Source organism: Mustelus asterias, chromosome 24 (assembly GCF_964213995.1).
Source record: "Mustelus asterias chromosome 24, sMusAst1.hap1.1, whole genome shotgun sequence".
Taxonomy (NCBI): Eukaryota; Metazoa; Chordata; class Chondrichthyes; order Carcharhiniformes; family Triakidae; genus Mustelus; species Mustelus asterias.
In genome coordinates this window covers 45,634,920-45,655,951 of record NC_135824.1, presented here as the reverse complement: position 1 = coordinate 45,655,951, position 21,032 = coordinate 45,634,920, and the positions used below count along the sequence as shown (strand labels likewise).

The window sequence follows — 21,032 nt, the reverse complement described above, 5'->3', positions numbered from 1 at the left end:
TGTTCACCGCCATTCTTTCTATTTGTCAAACGATCCACTTGGAACTTAATAGCAGAAGATGCCAGATGTGTGCCGAAGATCACTCAGAATCTGACAGAAGTTGCTCTTTGGGCTGGGATTCTTCGCCAGGGTTCTGGGCAACCCTGCTGTCCATTTCCAATCGAGAAGTGATTTTCTCTTTGGAGATTTTGGTGTTGAGGAAATTGTTACCCTGTGTAGGGAGCTGACCCTCTCTAACCAGAATGGTTCTTAGTTTGATGCTGAGTTGCTTCCGGCAGCGATGTGGCTGCCATGTACGGTTGATTTTGGGAGATTGCAATCTGGCTGGAACAGAAGTGGATGATTTCTGGGTTTGGGTTGGCTGTGCTCTAACAGCCTCACTCTTTTAGCACACTCATTAATAATGACTACTTGTCCAAGTATAATGGAGTGCGCTCAATATTGTCAAACCATGTTCAATTTGTTACCTCGGCGTGGAGAATAGGGATGAGTTATTGAGAAAACAAATGATCATTTCCTTTTTTATGAAGTGGGAACTGCCTCTTGAACTTCCCTGACAGTTAACACAGACCGTTCCTTCACCTGTTATTTTTAAAAAACGTTTATTGCAGCCAAGGGACGTTACAAATTTCACGGTGAGCGGTTTTGCCCCGATGAGCCCTCGGATCAGCAGTCCGATGCACCCCAGTGGAGGAGGTGAGTCAACTCTTAAGCTGAGGTCTGAAACATGTGCCTTTGACAGCCAGGACTGTGTGCAAATGGATTGACATAGCTATGACTGTTCGACCTGTTGCTTTCTGATCTATTCCATTAGTATAAAACATTGCAACTTGTGCCCTTTGGTTGGTAAGTTTTCCTTTCAGTTTTGTATGGGTAGCCACAATGTTTTTAATGGAAGGCTCTGCGACATTGGTACTAAACTGCAAGTCATTGGTTTTGTGTTCCCTGTGACCTTTGAGTTAGCTCCTCTCCCATATTAAAATGGTGGCTTTATGGACCCACTCAGCAGACTTCTATTCATGTTTGTCGTCTCAGCTTCCAACTTTTCTGGAAGGGTGAATTACCGAAAGAGTTTAACCATTTAGTGAACTTGCAGTTAATGTTTTGGAGCCTGTTACAAGAAAATGTCAGATGGTTCTGAAGAGTCTTTGCAATAAGCTGGTGTAAGTAGATTGGGACTCTGTGGTTTTATGTTGATATAACAGCCGATTACGCTTATATAGCATCTTTAACAGCGTAAAGCACCGCAAGGGACACATCAGTGTTATCAGACAAAACACCGAACCAATGAAGGAGACATTAGTGACCAAAGGCTTGGTCAATGAGGTAATTTTTAATGAGCCTTGAAAGGAAGTGGGGCGGCAGAGAGGTTTAGGGAGGGAGTTCCAGATTTATGACTTCAGCAGCTGAAGAGACAACAACTAGCAGTGTGGTGATGGAAACCAGCTGTGTGCAGGAGGCAGGAATTGGAAGTACATAGAGGTATTGGAGGATATTACCGAGTTAACAAGTGGCAAACCTGTGGGGTGATTTGAACACCAAGATGATGACCTTAAAATGGAGGCTTTACCAGATATGAGCCAAGAACAGAAGAAAAAAATAGCAACAGGATTAGCCCTTGTGGCCTATTGTGACTGTTCCACTATTCGGTATAATCATGGCTGATCTTGGGCTTCAAATCCATGTTCCCACATGCCCCCTGTATCCCTTAATTCCCTGAGACCAAAAATCTGTGTCTATCCCAGTATTCAACAGTGGAGCATCTACAACCCTCTGTGGTAGAGAATCCCAAAGAAGCACAACCACGTGAGTGAAGAAATTTCTCCTCATCTCAGTCCTAAACGATCGGCCCCTTATCCTGAGACCTCAGCCCCTTATCCTGAGACCACCACCACCACCCCCCCCCCCCCCCCCCCCCCAATCATGAGCACACACACCCCCCCGGCATGTTTTTGTTTCCTCAACCAATCAAAACAATCTTTGCGTCCACCCTATTCAGTATTTTTTAGGTTTCAATGAGATCGCCTCTCATTCTTCGAAACATAAGAATGTGATTGCATTAGAAAGGGTGCAGAGACGATTCACCAGGATGTTTCCTGGCTGGAGCAATTCAGCTATGAAGATAGGCTGCTTCGGCCGGGATTGTTTTCCTTAGAGCAGAGAAGGCTGAGGGGGGAACAGATAGAGGTGTTACAAAATTATGCGGGACTTGGATAGAGTTAATAGGAAGAAACTTATCCCCTTGGTGGAGGAGTCAATAACCAGGGGACGGAGATTTAAGGTCGGGGCCAGGAGATTTAGAGGGGATTTGAGGAAGAACCTGTTCACCCAGAGGGTGGTGGGAATCTGGAACTCGCTGCCTGAAGGGGTGGTAGAGGCAGAACCCTCACAACATTTAAACATTTAGATGAGCACTTAAAACACCATAGCAAACAAGGCTACAGACCCAATGTTGAAAAATAGGATTAGAAGATAGATGCTTACAAGCTGGCATAGACATGATGGGTCGAAGAGCCTCTTTCTGTGCTGTTTGACTATGAATCTATAATACGTGTCCAATTTACTCAGCCTCTCTTCATGCACAACCCCCTTGTCCCAGAATAACTGAACCACCTTCAAAAAGGACGGTTACTTTGTAGATTGTGTCCTGTTTCCCTGAGTTAGGGGCCCAGGCTGGACATTGTGAGGATTCCTGTTAATCTCAATAAATAAGTGATCTGAAATCCAATTTAATGCTGGATCTTTGGTGTGATCAATTTAATAAGTCTGACTACAATGTTAAATCAATATTAAGTGTGTAATGTTTTAAATATGTTCCTGCCCACATTGGGGGGGGGGGGGGGGGGGGGGGGGGGGTTAGTGGCGTGGTAGTATTGTCACTGGATAGTATTTCAGAGACCCAGGGTTAATGCTCTGGGGACCCAGGTTCAAATCCCACCATGGCAGATGGTGAAATTTGAATTCAATGCAAAATCTGGAATTAAGAATCTACTGATGACGATGAAACCATTGTTGATTGTCGGAAAAACCCATCTGGTTCACTAATGTCCTTTAGGGAAGGAAATCTGCCGTCCTTACCCGCTCTGGTCTACATGTGACTCCAGAGCCACAACAATGTGGTTGACTCTTAAATGCCCTCTAAGATGGCCTAGCAAACCACCCAGTTCAAGGGCAATTGGGGATGGGCAATAGCTGCTGGGTAGCCAGCGACGCCCATGTCCCACGAATGAATTTTTTAAAAATTGCATTTCCACGATGTGTACAATCAATTTCTGAAGCTTGGCGTGTGTGTGTGCCTGTGTGTGTGTGCCTGTGTGTGTGTGCCTGTGTGTGTGTGCCTGTGTGTGTGTGCCTGTGTGTGTGTGCCTGTGTGTGTGTGCCTGTGTGTGTGTGCCTGTGTGTGTGTGCCTGTGTGTGTGTGCCTGTGTGTGTGTGCCTGTGTGTGTGTGCCTGTGTGTGTGTGCCTGTGTGTGTGTGCCTGTGTGTGTGTGCCTGTGTGTGTGTGCCTGTGTGTGTGTGCCTGTGTGTGTGTGCCTGTGTGTGTGTGCCTGTGTGTGTGTGCCTGTGTGTGTGTGCCTGTGTGTGTGTGCCTGTGTGTGTGTGCCTGTGTGTGTGTGCCTGTGTGTGTGTGCCTGTGTGTGTGTGCCTGTGTGTGTGTGCCTGTGTGTGTGTGCCTGTGTGTGTGTGCCTGTGTGTGTGTGCCTGTGTGTGTGTGCCTGTGTGTGTGTGCCTGTGTGTGTGTGCCTGTGTGCCCCCACGTGTCATACCCCTTTATATGCCTGGTATTTTTTATGGTGATTTAATCGATTCCTGCTTTTCTACAACAATGCAGATGAAATGATTTGATTTTGCAGCTCCGCGAGGTGGTGGCTTTGGAGGACAAGGGGGAATGGGCCGTGGTCGAGGCCGGAGAGATAATGATCTGATTGGACAGACGGTTCGTATTTCACAAGGACCGTATAAAGGTACGTTACCAAACAGGGAGGCTTTTGTGTTTAAAAATAGCACCAACTCGTGCTGTCTTCAAGGCAATGTATGCAACAAAGCCTCAACAATTTGTTTCTGATGTACAATACTATAATTACTGCTGCCTCAGTGCCAGCTTTAAGTTTCTGTTCTTGTTTCATTTTTTTTGTGTGGAGGTGGGGCAATCTCCACTTCAGGTTGAGTTATTAATGCATCTTCAATTCAAGTTCAGTACGATTATATTGAATTGTAGCTTTGTCAACTGCAAACCTTTTATTCAGTGGTATGCCAGGCTGAAATGATAGTGGCTGGGATTCTGTTCCAATGATGGGGTCTTAACCTCTGTTTGGAGAAGTGGTGGTGGGGTGGTGGAGGGCATGCTTTCGATGGAATTAAGTGCTCCTCCAGTACTTAAGTGGTCACCTCGCTGGGCCTTCCCTGCCAGTAAGGTTGCCCAACGGTGTAGGTACCGGCCAAGCAGAGGCCGACAGATCCTAGTGCTGTCAGCAGCAACTGGTGACACCCACTGGAGGTCGAGGATCCATACAGGAGCCCAGAGAAAAGTTAAAGCAGTATGGGGATGGTGGAATGCAGGGGGCTCAGAGAAGGCTGGGGCAGTGGGATGGCTTTCAGCGCAAAATCCCCCTTCCCGATGCTGGCTTCCTCAATTAGACACCGAGTGGCTGATGACGAGAGACCCTCCCCCCAACTCATTAACCCCACTCTTCCCTCGGACATTTGCTGAGCAATCTCCTGTGAGGTCAGGAAAACCATGAGGCTCCCATTTAATCCCAGAGCCACCATTAAACTGTGCTGAACTTGGGGATAATGAATGTCATTAGGCTCATTTATGAGTATAATTAACATGCTGCCCCCGACAGCTAGAATCCCATGTCAGCCCCTTCTGCTCCCCCAGTTTAATTGGGGGGGAGGGGGTTTCCGTTCTTGGTGACTGACGAGGAGCCCCGCTCTGATTCAGTGGGTCTGGCCACCATATTCCCCTCGATCTGTATTAAATCCAGCCCACTGAATACTTCAGGGTGTTTGTATTTGGTTAAAAATAGTTACCAATTCACCTAGAAAGGTGAAATATTTCCTCCAGAGGTCAAGACAGAAACATTTCTTACGATAGTCTTTCATTGCTGTCATTTAGTTCGGCAATATGAATTTCTATCTTTTAAATATAGTGTTGTAAAATATTTTCACCCTTGAGTGGACATGGGGAGAAACTACATATAGAATCAGGATGTGGTAGTTTTATAAAGAACTCATTTGGATTTTGCTCCATATAATGTATAGGGTATATCACTGCTTGCTCAGTGCCTGAAATACACAAAGAGCAATAATTCAATCCAACAATTCACCCTTGTTTCCACAGGTTATATCGGTGTAGTAAAGGATGCGACAGAATCCACAGCTCGAGTTGAGCTTCATTCCACCTGCCAGACCATTTCTGTAGACCGCCAGCGCCTCACTACAGTGTAAGTATCGCGTTTCAGACAAAGAGGGACTGTGTTTGAGTGATGTGTGTGTCTGGTGTGAGGATGTGCTGAAGACTAAGTGATTAGATTCTGTAGGAGCGTTATAGAGCTAAATAACACTCTGAGCCACAGGAGAAGATATTAGGTCAGATGACCAATAGTTTGGCCAAAGGTTTTAAGGAGCATCCTGAAGGAGGAAAGCGAGTGGAGGAAGACAATTCCAGAGCCCAGGCAACTGAAGGTCCAGCAGCCACTGGTGGATTAAAATCGGGGATGCTTAAGAAGCCAGAATTAGACAAATGCAGATATGAGGGTTGTGGGACTGGGTGAGGTGACTGCAATATGGAGGGCAAGACCACATCAAACAAGAATGAGAATGTTTGAATCCAGATTTAATTTGACTGGGAGCCAGTGTAGGTCAGTGAGCACAGTGGGGGGAGAGGGAAACAGGACTTGGTGCCAGCTGAGATAAGAACAGCAGAGTTTTGAATGAGCTTGTGTTTGCGGAGTATAGAATGTGGGAGTTCAGCTAGGAGCACTTTGGAAAAATCAAATCTGGAGGAAATGAAAGCTTGAATGAGGATTTCAGCAGCAGATGAACTGAGGAAGGGGTGAAGTTGGGTGTTGTTCTGGAGGTGGAGGTGGAATTGGCAGTGTTTAATGATGGCGTTAATATGTGACTGGAATCTCATCTTGGGTCAGTTGTAACACCAACGTTGCAACAGACTAGCTTTATCTCGCTGTTACCAGGGAGAAGGATGGAGTCGGTAGCTAGGGAACTGAATTTGGAGCAGGGACCGAAACAATGGCTTCGTTCTCCCAATATTTAATTATATTACACCTTGATGGGTAGAGGCCGCAAACACAGAGAGAGAGAGAGATGGCTGTGGTTCCGGAATGCAGTATATTTCCAGCTTGGGACTTGTTTGTTTTGTCCCAAGGTAGGAGAATAGCTGCCTCATCTTCACTGTTGAGACTTACAAATGAATAGTGACTGCTTAAGGTGATGTGCTGATGGGCGCCTGGCACCTGAGGAGCTGAACCCAAACCTGTTCGAGAGGGGTGGAGCAAAGAAAAGGGTCAGGGGAAGAAGTGTGACTGACAATTCTTAAATTACTGTTTATAATAAATGAAGTTTTGAAAAGTTTTATTACCTGTATTTATTGAACATTTTTCTACCTGGAGTTCATTGTCCATGGTCACTTTGGCCACTGGGCTGTTGGCATCATCTTGCTTCTCTGGTTTTCTTTATGCTCCCCCACAGTCCACGTCTCAAAATTATCCACCATCTGATTTTTTTCTTCTGTTTTTACCCTCAATTTCTCCTTCAGTTGTTGCCAGGACAGGGTTGTAGGTCTTTATTTCCAATGTCCGTGTTTGGCTATCTTCCTCACTCTGACTGTACTTAACCTTTTGATGTCTGTACTTTTCAAAAGAGGAAATAGTAAATGATTTAATGTTTGAATTTCAGGGACTCAAAGAAGAAGGGCGGCTTGACATCTGCTTACAGTCGTACCCCGATGTATGGCTCCCAAACCCCGATGTATGGCTCAGGCTCACGGACACCCATGTATGGCTCCCAGACACCTTTGCACGATGGTAAGATTTCATAGAAATCATAGAAACCCTACAGTACAGAAAGAGGCCATTCGGCCCATCGAGTCTGCACCGACCGCAATCCCACCCAGGCCCTACCCCCATATCCCTACATATTTTACCCGCTAATCCCTCTAATCTACGCATCCCAGAATACTAAGGGGCAATTTTTAGCATAGCTAATCAACCTAACCCGCACATCTTTGGAGTGTGGGAGGAAACCGGAGCACCCGGAGGAAACCCACGCAGACACGAGGAGAATGTGCAAACTCCACACAGACAGTGACCCAAGCCGGGAATCGAACCCAGATCCCTGGAGCTGTGAAGCAGCAGTGTTAACCACTGTGCTACCGTGCCGCCCAATTTCCCAGAAATTTCCCGGAACATGTTGCCCACGAGGGTGCTGGAAACAGACGGTCAGTGATTTCAAAAGGAAACTGAATGGGCATTTGAAGGCATTGAACTTGGAGAGCAAAGGGATAGATGGGGATTTGGTTTGATTTATTATTGTCGCATGTATTGGCATACAGTGAAAAGTATTGTCTCTTACATGCTATATAGACAAAGCATACCGTTCATAGAGTACGTAGGGGAGAAAGAAAGGAGAGGGTGCAGAATGTAGTATTACAGTCATAGCTGGGGTGCAGAGAAAGATCAGCTTAATACAAGATAGGTCCATTCAAACGTCTGATGGCTGGGAGGGAAGAGTGGGAATGGGATTGATTAGAATGCTATTACAGAGAACTGGCACTCAGTGGGCCGGATGGCCTCCTTCAGAGTCATAAATGAGTCCATGACTTATGTCTTTTTAAAAATCCTTTTCAACACTCATTTGCTGACCATTTTAATTATATTCTTGGATTCAAATGACTTCATTAGTTAAGAATCGAGGTACCACAGAAGGGTACTTTAAGGACATTTGTGGACATTGTTCCACTGGAGCAAGCTGAGAGGGAGTGATTGGAGGCAGCAGTGCTGGTGAGAGATTAATTGAATTGTTTATTTATTTAATTAGTCAGCTAGTGTGTGTTTTTTTTTGGCCTTTACTTTTGCAGTTGTATTTTAAGTTTAAAGTGAAAACTGGAAGTGGGCTGCTAAGGAGTCTGGGAAGGGTTTTTTAAGCGCGTGAAGTATAAAAGGTAGGTTGCAGTATACAGCGGGCAGCGTCGGGAGCGGGCAGCGTAGTGAGTGGGAAGCAGAGTGTGAGCTATAAGGCTTTGGCTCACAGGGCTTAGGCAGAAAGGGCGAGGCAGGGGTGAGTTTAATTAATTCCTGCTGTTTCTACCTGGTATTGGCAAGGTATCTAGAGGGGATGGGTGTGCAGGCAGTGCTATGTTCCTCTTGCACTATGTTTGAGGTGAGGGACGACGACAGTGTCCTTGCTGGTTACATATGTGGGAAGTGCACCCATCTGCAGCTCCTCCAAAACCGTGTTAGGGAACTGGAGCTGGAGTTGGATGAACTTAGGATCATTAGGGACACAGAGGTGGCCATAGACAGAAGCTTTAGGGATACAGTTACTCCGAGGAATGAAAACAGATGGGTGACGGTGAGGGAGGCTGGGAGGAAGCAGTCCGTGCAGGGATCCCCGGTGGTCGTTCCCCTTAGCAACAAGTATTCCGCTTTGGATACGGTTGAGGGGGATGACATACCAGTGGTGAGCCGCAGTGAGAGGATCTCCAGCACTGTGTCCGTCTCTGTGGCTCGGGAGGGTAAGGGGCAGAGCGGGAGGGCAATAGTAATTGGGGACTCGTTAGTTAGAGGGATAGATAGGAGGTTCTGTGGCAGCAAAAGAGACTCACGGATGGTATGTTGCCTACCGGATGCCAAGATCCGTGACGTCTCAGACCGTGTTTTCCGGATTCTGAAGGGGGAGGGGAAACAGTCACAAGTCGTGGTACACATTGGTACCAACGACATAGGTAAGAGAAGGGACGGGGATTTAAAGCAGGAATTTCTGGAGCTGGGCTGGAAGCTGAGAGCCAAGACGAAACATGTGGTCATCTCTGGTACGTTGCCGGTGCCACGTGATAGCGAGTTGAGGAACAGGGGGAGAGTGCAGTTAAACATGTGGTTGCAGGGATGGTGTAGGAGGGAGGGTTTCAGATATGTGGATAATTGGAACACATTCTGGGGAAGGTGGGACCTGTACAAACAGGACGGGGTGCACCTGAACCAGAGGGGCACCAATATCCTAGGAGGGAAATTTGTTACGGCTCTTCAGGGGGGGTTTAAACTAATTTGTCAGGGGAGTGGGAAAAGGAGTTGTAGTCCAGAAGTCAGTGAGGGTGGTGAGGTATTGGGGAAGGTATCAGGGTCAAGGGTGGGTACCGGTAGACAGGAAGGTGGGTTGAAGTGTGTCTACTTCAATGCAAGGAGCATCCGGAACAAGGTAGATGAACTTGGGGCGTGGATTGGTACTTGGGACTGCGATGTTGTGGCCATTACGGAGACGTGGGTAGAACAAGGACAGGAATGGTTGTTGGACGTTCCGGGGTATAGATGTTTCACTAAGTGTAGGGAAGCTGGTAAAAGAGGTGGAGGAGTGGCATTGTTAATCAAGGATAGTTTAACGGCTGCGGAAAGGCACTTCGAGGGGGATCTGCACACTGAGGTAATATGGGCTGAGGTTAGAAATAGGAAAGAAGCGGTCACGTTGTTAGGAGTTTACTATAGGCCCCCAAATAGTAATAGAGATGTGGAGGAAGAAATTGTTAAGCAGATTATGGATATGTGTAGGGGTCACAGGGTAGTTGTCATGGGGGACTTGAACTTTCCAAATATTGATTGGAACCTTTATAGGTCAAATAGTTCGGATGGGGCAGTTTTTGTGCAGTGTGTACAGGAGGGTTTCCTGACAATATGTGGATAGGCCGACAAGAGGTGAGGCCACATTGGATTTGGTACTGGGAAATGAACCGGGCCAAATGTTAGATTTGGTTGTGGGAGAGCACTTTGGAGATAGTGACCACAATTCGGTGTCTTTTGTTATTGCAATGGAGAGGGATAGGGCCGTATGGCAGGGCAAGGTTTACAATTGGGGGAGAGGTAATTATGATGCGATTAGGCAAGAATTAGGGGGCATAAGTTGGGAACAGAAACTGTCAGGGAAAGGAACTAATGAAAAGTGGAACTTTTTCAAGGAACAAATACTGGATGTCCTTGATAGGTATGTCCCTGTCAGGCAGGGAGGAAATGGCCGAGTGAGGGAACCATGGTTCACGAAAGAGGTGGAATGTCTTGTGAAAAGGAAGAGGGAAGCTTATGTAGGGATGAGGAAACAAGGTTCAGATGGCTCGATTGAGGGTTACAAGTTAGCAAGGAATAAGCTGAAAAAGGGGCTTAGGAGAGCTAGGAGGGGACACGAGAAGTCCTTGGTGGGTCGGATCAAGGAAAACCCCAAGGCTTTTTACTCTTATGTGAGGAATAAAAGAATGACCAGGGTGAGGTTAGGGCTGGTCAAGGACAGTAGTGGGAACTTGTGTATGGAGTCAGTAGAGATAGGCGAGGTGATGAATGAATACTTTTCTTCAGTGTTCACCAAGGAGAGGGGCCATGTTTTTGAGGAAGAGAAGGTGTTACAGGCTAATAGGCTGGAGGAAATAGATGTTCGGAGGGAGGATGTCCTGGCAGTTTTGAATAAACTGAAGGTCGATAAGTCCCCTGGGCCTGATGAAATGTATCCTAGGATTCTTTGGGAGGCAAGGGATGAGATTGCAGAGCCTTTGGCTTTGATCTTTGGGTCCTCGCTGTCCACGGGGATGGTGCCAGAGGACTGGAGAATGGCGAATGTTGTTCCTCTGTTTAAGAAAGGGAATAGAAATGACCCTGGTAATTATAGACTGGTTAGTCTTACTTCGGTGGTTGGTAAATTGATGGAAAAAGTCCTTAGAGATGGGATTTACGACCATTTAGAAAGATGCGGATTAATCCGGGATAGTCAGCATGGATTCGTGAAGGGCAAGTCGTGCCTCACAAATTTGATAGAATTTTTTGAGGAGGTAACTAAGTGTGTTGATGAAGGTAGGGCAGTTGATGTCATATACATGGATTTTAGTAAGGCGTTTGATAAGGTCCCCCATGGTCAGCTTATGATGAAAGTGAGGAGGTGTGGGATAGAGGGAAAGTTGGCCGATTGGATAGGTAACTGGCTGTCTGATCGAAGACAGAGGGTGGTGGTCGATGGAAAATTTTCAAATTGGAGGCAGGTTGCTAGCGGTGTGCCGCAGGGATCAGTGCTTGGTCCTCTGCTCTTTGTGATTTTTATTAATGACTTAGAGGAGGGGGCTGAAGGGTGGATCAGTAAATTTGCTGATGACACCAAGATTGGTGGAGTAGTGGATGAGGTGGAGGGCTGTTGTAGGCTGCAAAGAGACATAGATAGGATGCAAAGCTGGGCTGAAAAATGGCAAATGGAGTTTAACCCTGATAAATGTGAGGTGATTCATTTTGGTAGGACTAATTTAAATGTGGATTACAGGGTCAAAGGTAGGGTTCTGAAGACTGTGGAGGAACAGAGAGATCTTGGGGTTCATATCCACAGATCTCTAAAGGTTGCCACTCAAGTGGATAGAGCTGTGAAGAAGGCCTATAGTGTGTTAGCTTTTATTAACAGGGGGTTGGAGTTTAAGAGCCGTGGGGTTATGCTGTACAGGACCTTGGTGAGACCACATTTGCAGTATTGTGTGCAGTTCTGTTCACCTCACTATAGGAAGGATGTGGAAGCGCTGGAAAGAGTGCAGAAGAGATTTACCAGGATGCTGCCTGGTTTGGAGGGTAGGTCTTATGAGGAAAGGTTGCGGGAGCTCGGGCTGTTCTCTCTGGAGCGGAGGAGGCTGAGGGGAGACTTAATAGAGGTTTATAAAATGATGAAGGGGATAGATAGAGTGAACGTTCAAAGACTATTTCCTCGGGTGGATGGAGCTATTACAAGGGGGCATAACTATAGGGTTCGTGGTGGGAGATACAGGACGGATATCAGAGGTAGGTTCTTTACGCAGAGAGTGGTTGGGGTGTGGAATGGACTGCCTGCAGTGATAGTGGAGTCAGACACTTTAGGAACATTTAAGCGGTTATTGGATAGGCACATGGGGCACACCAGGCTGATAGGGAGTGGGATAGCTTGATCTTGGTTTCAGATAAAGCTCGGCACAACATCGTGGGCCGAAGGGCCTGTTCTGTGCTGTACTGTTCTATGTTCTATCTCAGTCAGTGCCATACTTCAAAGGTAGAATATATCGTGATAACAAACTGTGGTTACGCGGACAAGAAAATCAAAGGAATGAGCTAACGATCATTCAGTATCAGAAGATCTCAATTTTTCTGGGTTTTATTACAAGAGGAGCAGAGCTTGGTGCCCCAGTAATTGATGTGTGCAGCCCCAGTAATTGATGTGTGCAACCCCAGACACGTTCTCGCATGCTCAGTGTGGCCTAAGTAATCCCACTATAGAAATTATCAAGCTCCATTTTCATTTGTGCCAATTTGTTCAAAGGTGTGCTTATTTCCCTGACTATCTTTGATCATCTGGTGATAAACTGTGGTCTGCCCCAGACTTTGGGATGGTCTGATTTAAAGCATCCATGAGAGGAAAGCTTTCCTGTGCATTGAAAGAGATTTCAAAGGAAGAATTGGTTTCAGGGGACAAGAGACAAGTGGTTAAATCTTTTTTTCTCGAACTTGCAACACTGAATTTTTTGTGAGACTGAGACAAGTTAGCCATGTGTTTGCTGAGGCATGTCTGAAGGGTGAATCATAGATTCCCTTCAGTGAAGAAGGGGGCCATTTGGCCCATCAAGTGTGCACCAATCACAATCCCACCCAGGCCCTGTCTCCGTAACCCCACCTATTTACCCCGTTAATCCCCCTGATGCTAAGGGGAAATTTAGCATGGCCAATCAACCTAACCTGTGCATCTTTGGATTGTGGTAGGAAACTGGAGCACCCGGAGGAAATCCACGCAGACACGGGGAGAACGTGCAAACTCCACACAGACAGTGACCTGAGGCTGGAATTGAACCCAGCTCCCTGATGCTGTGAGGCAGCAGGGCTAACCACTGTGCCACCCGATGAAAGCAAAGAAGTGGGGAGTGTGCAGGGGCGCCATATGGGACGTTGTAGGAACCTCCATTGTTAGAATCGTTGCAGAATCTCCACAGCAATTTAATCTAAAGCAGTCACATGTTGTCCATTCTTGTTCAGCCCTGTAACTGAAATGGCCACGAGATCAGTATGTTTGAAACTTATTTCCTTGTTTTTAGGAAGCCGGACTCCTCATTATGGCTCCCAGACACCAGTTCACGATGGGAGTCGGACACCTGGACAAAGTGGAGCTTGGGATCCTAACAATCCTAACACACCTTCCCGGTTAGTAGCACTGAGACCAAGGCTGAACAGCAGAGTTGCTTTATCAAATTAGAAACTCATTTATTTGTTCACAAGATGTTTTGTGCATTTTCTCTCTCTGCGATTCTAACTTTCTTCTGTTTGATTACACAGGAATGATGATGAGTATGATTTCCCTTACGATGACGAGCCCACCCCATCTCCACAGGCATATGGTGGAACACCCAACCCACAGACCCCAGGCTACACCGACGTTCCATCTCCGCAGGTCAACCCCCAGTATAACCCTCAAACACCTGGAACACCAGCAATGTAAGTACTCGGGGACACAGTTGGGTAATTTTAGCATCAGGCATTCATTCTCTGAAGACAGCATATTTTTTCTTTAAGTACCTTGCTGTGTCTGTAGGTGCTGCTGAGAGGGCGTATAGATGGAGAGACAGGTACTGATTTTCTAGTAACTGGTAAATGTAAAAACAGGAGTGGGCCATTCGGCCCCTCATGCCTGCTCCACCAATTAACTAGATCATGGCTGATCATCTACCTTGAAACTATCCTCCCGCACTATACCTGTATGCCTTAATGTCTTGGTGTCTCGAAATCTGTCAACCTCTATTTCGAACATACTGTGACTAAATCTTCACAGGTGTAGCGAATTCCAAAGATTCACACCTCTGACTGAAGAAATTACTCTTCATCTTCATCTTAAATGGCCTATCCCTTATTTTGAGACCATGTTCCCTGGTTCTAGACTCCTCCCCCAACCATTGGAAACATCCTGCCTTCATCTACCTTGAGAAGCCCTGCAAAAATTTTGCACTCTTCAATGAGAAAACCCCTCATTATTCTAAACTCTAGAGAATACAGGACCAGTCTCCTCAATCCCTCCTCGTAGAACAGTCCCGCCATCCCGGGGTTAGTCTGATGAACCTTCATTGCACTCCCTCTGTGGGTGGTATATCCTTCCTTGGGTAAGGAGAGCGGAACTGCACGCACTACTCCAGATGTGATCTCTCCAACACGATTTCAGTAAATCTTCCTTATTCCTGTACTCAAATCTTGCAATAAAGGCTAACCTCCATTTGTCTTCCTCATGGCTTGTTAAACTTGCATGTTAGCTTTCAGTGACTTATGAACAAGAACACCCAGGTCCCTTTGGACCTCAACATTTCATAAGAACATAAGAACTAGGAGCAGGAGTAGGCTATCTGGCCCCTCGAGCCTGCTCCGCCATTCAATAAGATCATGGCTGATCTTTTTGTGGACTCAGCTCCACTTACCTGCCCGCTCACCATAACCCTTAATTCCTTTACTGTTCAAAAATTTATCTACCCTTGCTTTAAAAACATTCAATGAGGTAGCCTCAACTGCTTCACTGGGCAGGGAATTCCACAGATTCACAACCCTTTGTGTGAAGAAGTTCCTCCTCAACTCAGTCCTAAATCTGCTTCCCCTTATTTTGAGGCTATGCCCCCTAGTTTTAGTTTCACCCGCCAGTGGAAACAACTTCTCTGCTTCTATCTTATCTATTCCCTTCATAGTTTTATGTTTCTATAAGATCTCCCCTCATTCTTCTGAATTCCAATGAGTATAGCCCCAGTCTACTCAGTCTCTCCTCATAAGCCAACCCTCTCAACTCCGGAATCAACCGAGTGAATCTCCTCTGCACCCCTTCCAGTGCCAGTATATCCTTTCTCAAGTAAGGAGACCAAAACTGTACACAGTACTCCAGGTGTGGTCTCACCAGCAAAATTTCCCAGTCTCCCCATTTAAGAATTACTGTTTTTCCTACCAAAGTGGATAGCTTCACATTTTTCTACATTATATTCCATTTCCCATGCCCTTGCCCACTCAGTCTGTTTGAATGTCCTTGAAGCTTCTTTGCATTCTTCTCCCAGCTCACATTCCCACCAAGTTTTGTGTTATCAGCAAATGGAAAATATAACATATCCGAATCATTGATATAGATTGTGAATAACTGGGACCTAAGCACTGATCCTTGCACTGGTCACAGTCTGCCAGCCCAAGAATAATCTGTTTATCCTTACTCTGTTTCCTGTTCATTAATCAAGCTTCAATCTATGCCAGTGTATTTTTCCCAAAACCACGAGCTCCAATTTTGCTTGCTTTCCTGTATGGCACCTTATAGAAAATCCAACTATACCACACCTACTGGTTCCTCGACTATTCAGCTGGTAACGGCCTCAAATAAAAGCTCCAACATTATTTCCCTTTCATAAATCCATGTTGGCTGTGCCCAATCTCACCATTAGTTTCTACATTCTCAGTTATCGCATCCTTTAGAACAGATTCGAGCATGTTCCCTATTACAGATCACAGGCTAAGAGGTCTATAGTTCCCTGTTTTTTCTCTCTCTCAAGTTATATTTGCTACTTCCTAATCTGCAGGCAATTCTCCAGAATCGAAACATTTTGAAAGCTGATCATCAGTGCATCTACAGTCTCGATAGCCACCTCTTTCAACGCTCTGGGATGTAGATCATCAAGTCCTGGGGATTTATTAACCAATAGCCCCACCAATTTCTCCACTTTCTTTTTTACTAGTACTAACTTACAGATCCTGAATCTCGCCCGTCCCTTGGCTCCCTGGTATTTCAGGGAGGTGTTTTGTGTCCTCCTCTGTGAAGACACACAAAGTATTTGTTTAGTTTCTCTGCCATTTCTTTGTTATCCATTATGAATTCTGCATTCTTTGCTGTAATGGTCCCACATTTGACAAACCTTTTTCTTTTTTACACACCGATGGAAACTTTTAACAGTCTATAATATATATGTTCCTCGCTTGTTTAAGTTCATATTCTGTTTACTCTTTATCAATTTCTTGATTCTCTTTTGCTGAATTTTAATATGCTCCCAATCTGCAGGCTGCTACATTTTTGACAACTTTATAAGTCTCTTTCTGTGACCTAATAGAATCCTTAACTTCTCTTGTTGGCCATGGTTGGATCACTTCCTACTGGCTTTTTGTACCTTAAAGAAATGTAAATTTATTGCAAGCCATCCACTAATTCTTTAAATGTTAGCCATTGACTGTCTACCATCATTCCTGTTAATATAGTTCCCCCAATCTATCTCAGCGACTTGCCTTTCATTCATATCCTTGTAGTTTCCTTTGTTTAAAGTCCCTAGTTTCGGATTGAACCACATCATTTTCAAACTTCACATAAAGTTCTAACATATTCTGGTTATTCTTCCCTCAAGACTCCTTTACAACAAATTATTAGTTAGCCCTTTCTCATTGCACGATATGAGGATATAGCCCATTCACCAGTTGTTCTAGAAAACCATTGTGTATATGTTCCAGGATTTGACCTCAGCATTAGGCTTACCCAGTCTATATGTATATTGAAGTCCCTCATGATTACTGTACTATCCTCACTTTATGCACCTCTAATTTTCTAAAGAACTTGGTACAACTCCTGCCCCTTGCTGTTTCTTAGCTCCACCCAAACTGATCCTACATCTTAGATCTTCCGATCAAAGGTCCTCTCTCACTGATGTACTGACCCCACCCTTTATTAACAGTGCCACCCACCACCTTTTCCCCCATCCTTCATAAAGACCAAATGCCCTTGAACTTTCAGTTCCCAGCCTTGGTCACCGTGCAGCCACATCTCCGTAATGGCAATTAGATCATGCCTATTTACTTCTATTTATGTCGTCAACTCATCTATCTTGTTGCGAATGCTGCGTGCATTCAGGTAGAATGCCTTTCATTCTGACTAATTATTTTTGCAATCTCTAGCTTTAACTGCTGGCACACTCTTAGGTTTGTGCGCTCTATCCCTTTCTGACCTACTCTGATAACCATTTTCCTTATTACTATCCTGCTTTCTTATTTCTCTTCTCTCTTTAGTTTATCACTTCTTCCCTTACCCCCACTATTTTGTTTTACTCCTCTACTGCCCTAGCTATATGACTCGTGGCACATTGGTCCCAGCATGGTTGAGATGAAGACCGTCCCAGTGATACAGCTCCCACTTCCCCCAATACTGATGCCAGTGCCCCAGGAATCGGAACCCAGTTCCTCTGCACTAACCTTTAAGCCAAGCATTTCCTCGCTATTAAATGGTGGGGCAGAATGGCCTACTCCAGAATGGCCATTCTGATCTATCAAACTCTGATCGGAGATTTCTTCTGATCTATTCCTTCTGATCTATCAAACTCTGATCGGAGATTTCTATCAAATGTCCTCTCAATTGAGGACAGTCTCAGCATCTCCGGCCTAACCTTGTAGCTAAAAATACCTTATCTGTCAAACTTTTCTGGTAAACCTCCTCGTGAGTCTCGCATCCTTCCTAAAGAGGAGGGAAACAATTGAATTGCTATTTGCTCTAGTTTCAACTGCCTTTGTACAAGAGTAACTCTTAGAAAAGATGGCTCAGATGTGATTGATTGAGGTCTATCATTATTTAACTTTTGCCATTTATCTTCCAGGTACAACACCGACCAATTTTCTCCATATGCAGCTCCGTCCCCTCAGGGATCTTACCAGCCCAGTCCCAGTCCACAGAGCTATCACCAAGTCGCACCAAGCCCTGTGGGCTACCAGAATACTCACTCGCCTGCCAGCTATCACCCAACACCTTCACCCATGGCCTATCAGGTAGGTTTTAAGGGAGAACCTCCGTGAATTTACTTGTCCAAAAGTCTGAAATCCCTTGTCCCTGCCTAGTTGCTGATCCAAAATGTGGATCCAACTGACCTCACCTGATGAAGGAGCAGCGCTCCGAAAGCTCGCGATTTCAAATAAAGTGGTTGGACTATAACCTGGTGTCATGTTACCCCTCACCTTGATCCAAACTGGGCAGCGGTTGGGATTCTGTACCTGTTCAGGTGGAGCATGACTACTTGGGAGCGGTATTGGAATGCTACTGGGACCTATTTGTTCACAGGAGGTGATGTAACACTGGTGACGCCCCATTTATTGCAAGTTTCTAGTTCCCACAGGAAGAATTTATTGAATCACTGCAGCTCTTGTAATGATGGAGCTCCCACAGTTCGATAGCAAAGTTTTGGATTTTTACCCAGAATTAGCAGTGTATGTTCAATCAGCAGTCAGATAAATAATGAGATATTGTTTTTATAGTAAAGTTTGTAAATGAATAAATAAATGTTTCCCTGGCACCCGGAGAACGTTCCTGTTCTTCAAATAGTGCGGAAAGACCTTTTACATCCACCTCAGAGGCCAGGCAAGGCTTGGGTTCAAGATAAAGATGGCACGGTGGCACAGTGGTTAGCACTGCTGCCTCACAGCTCCAGGGACCCGGGTTCAATTCCAGCCTTGGGTCACTGTCTGTGTGGAGTTTGCACATTCTCCCTGTGTCTACATGGGTTTCCTCCGGTTTCCTACCACAGACCAGAGATGTTCAGGTTAGGTGGATTGGCCATGCTAAATTGCCCCTTAGTGACACAAAGATGTGTAGGATAGGGAGATTAGCTATGGGAAATGTATGGGGTTTAGACGATCGGGTAAGGGAGAGGGCCTGGGTGAGATACTCTTTTTCAGAGAGTTGGTGCAGACTTGATGGGCCAAATGGCCTCTTCTGCTCTGTAGGGATTCAATGATATTGTCAGAAAGATGACACCTTATGATAACGCGGCACATGCTCAGGATTTGACATAATCTTTCATCTAGCTTCTCTCAATTTGTTCAGGTGGTTTTGCTCTGAGGGTCACCACTTGGTGACCTTCAGTTCGGTGACCCTCTATTGTTTGAACATTGGGAAACAAATTGTGTTTTCACAGTATATGAACAATGCTGTTTTTCCTCCGCTTGCTTTCCTGTCCCACTCACGGCATGTTTTGTGTTGCAGGCAAGCCCGAGCCCAAGTCCTGTCGGTTACAGTCCAATGACACCGGGGGCCCCGTCTCCTGGCGCATACAATCCTCACACACCAGGCTCCAGCATTGATCAGGGTTCCAACGACTGGGTAACGACAGACATCATGGTTAAAGTGCGTGACACCTACCTGGATGCGCAGATCATAGGGCAGACTGGAGTGATCCGCAGCGTGTCGGTACGTAACATCACCAAATTGTGGGACAGAATTTAAATGCACTTTTAACATAAGGCAATCTGTAAAGGAAGTTTAGAATCAGAAATATTCAGCAAAGTAGCTTGGCTCCTAAAGTGAATAAGGATTCACAAGTTTAGAATAACCATATTGAGGCACAAAAACAAAATGGAAAAATTCAGCAGGTCTGTCAGCATCTGTGGAGAGAGAAACACAATTAACATTTACAATCCATATGACTTTTCCACAGAACTGACAAAATGTATTAAGGCATTATCACGTCAAAATTACCAATACGCTCAGCAAAATATTGTAGGCAACTGGAAGTAAGTAATAAATGGAGCAATCAGCCCAAGAACATTCTGGAAATAGACTACAGGATCCCTACAGTGCAGAAGGAGACCATTCAGCCCATCGAGTCTCTACCGACTCTCCAAAAGAGCATCTTACCTAGATCCAGCCTCCTGCCCTATCCCCATAATCATAGAATCCTACAGTGCAGAAAGAGGCCATTCGGCCCATCGAGTCTGCACCGACCACAATCCCACCCAGGCCCTATCCCCATAACCCCCACGCATTTGCCCTGCTAGTCCCCCTAACAGGAGCAATTTAGCATGGCCAATCCACCTAACCCGCCCTTCTTTGGACTGTGGGAGGAAACCCGCGCAAAACTCCACACAGACGGTGACCCAAGCCGGGAATCGAACCTGGGTCCCTGGCGCTGTGAGGCAGCAATGCTAACCAATGTGCCACCGGGTGTCAAGGTGGCACGTAACCTCACGCATTTACCATGGCTAATCTACCTAACCTACATATCTTTGGACTATGCATTTTTAAAATTCTTTCATTGATGTGGGAATCGCCGGCAAGGCCAGCATTTGGTCACTGCCCTCGAAGGTGGTGGTGAGTTGCCATCTTGAACTATTATTGAGGTGTATGAAATCATGCGGGGCATCGATAGGATAAACAGTCTTTTTCCTAGGGAGGGGAATTGAAAACTAGAGGGCGTAGAGTCAAGGTGAGAGGGGAAAGATTTAAAAGGGACCTGAGGGGCAACTACTTCACGCAGAGGGTGGAGCGTGTATGGAATGAGCTGCCAGGGAAAGTGGTCGGGGCAGGTTCAATAGCAACATTTAAAAAGCATTTGGATAAGTACATGGAGGGAAAGGATTAGAGGGATATGGACCAAACTCAGGCAATTGGGACTAACTGGGAGGGCACCATGGTTGGCATGGACTGGTTGGGCCGAAGGGCCTGTTTCTATTCTGTATTGCTCTGACTCTATCTCAGTCTGTAGCAGGTTGATATAGCTGAGTGGCTTGCTAGGACATTTCAGAAGGCAGTTAACACACCAGCCACATTGCTATGGGTTTTTATGGCCATGGATAGTTTCACGGTCACTCTTACACATTCCAGATTTATTAATTAATTGTTTGAATTTAAGTTCTGCCAGCAGGCATTGTGGGATTTGAACCCATGTCCCCAGAGCTTTTGCCTGAACCTCTGAATCAGTAGTCTGATGACATTACCACTACATCACAGACTTCCCACTTGTGGAGTATTCCACTAGAGGGTCATAGAATCCTACAGTGCAGAAGGAGGCCACT

At 45.7% G+C, this 21,032-nt stretch overlaps 1 protein-coding gene across 2 annotated transcripts in view; it reads left to right on the top strand.

Annotated features, from left to right (window-relative positions):
* Window positions 1-21,032, top strand: part of supt5h (SPT5 homolog, DSIF elongation factor subunit) — a 92,105-nt gene that overhangs the window by 63,342 nt on the left and 7,731 nt on the right. For both annotated transcript variants that reach the window (XM_078241638.1, XM_078241639.1), the window contains exons 20-27: window positions 612-696; window positions 3,855-3,965; window positions 5,345-5,447; window positions 6,919-7,046; window positions 13,304-13,409; window positions 13,542-13,700; window positions 17,846-18,014; window positions 19,225-19,428. In XM_078241638.1, coding sequence (XP_078097764.1) covers window positions 612-696; window positions 3,855-3,965; window positions 5,345-5,447; window positions 6,919-7,046; window positions 13,304-13,409; window positions 13,542-13,700; window positions 17,846-18,014; window positions 19,225-19,428 — 1,065 coding nt within the window. The remainder of the gene's footprint in view (window positions 1-611; window positions 697-3,854; window positions 3,966-5,344; window positions 5,448-6,918; window positions 7,047-13,303; window positions 13,410-13,541; window positions 13,701-17,845; window positions 18,015-19,224; window positions 19,429-21,032) is intronic.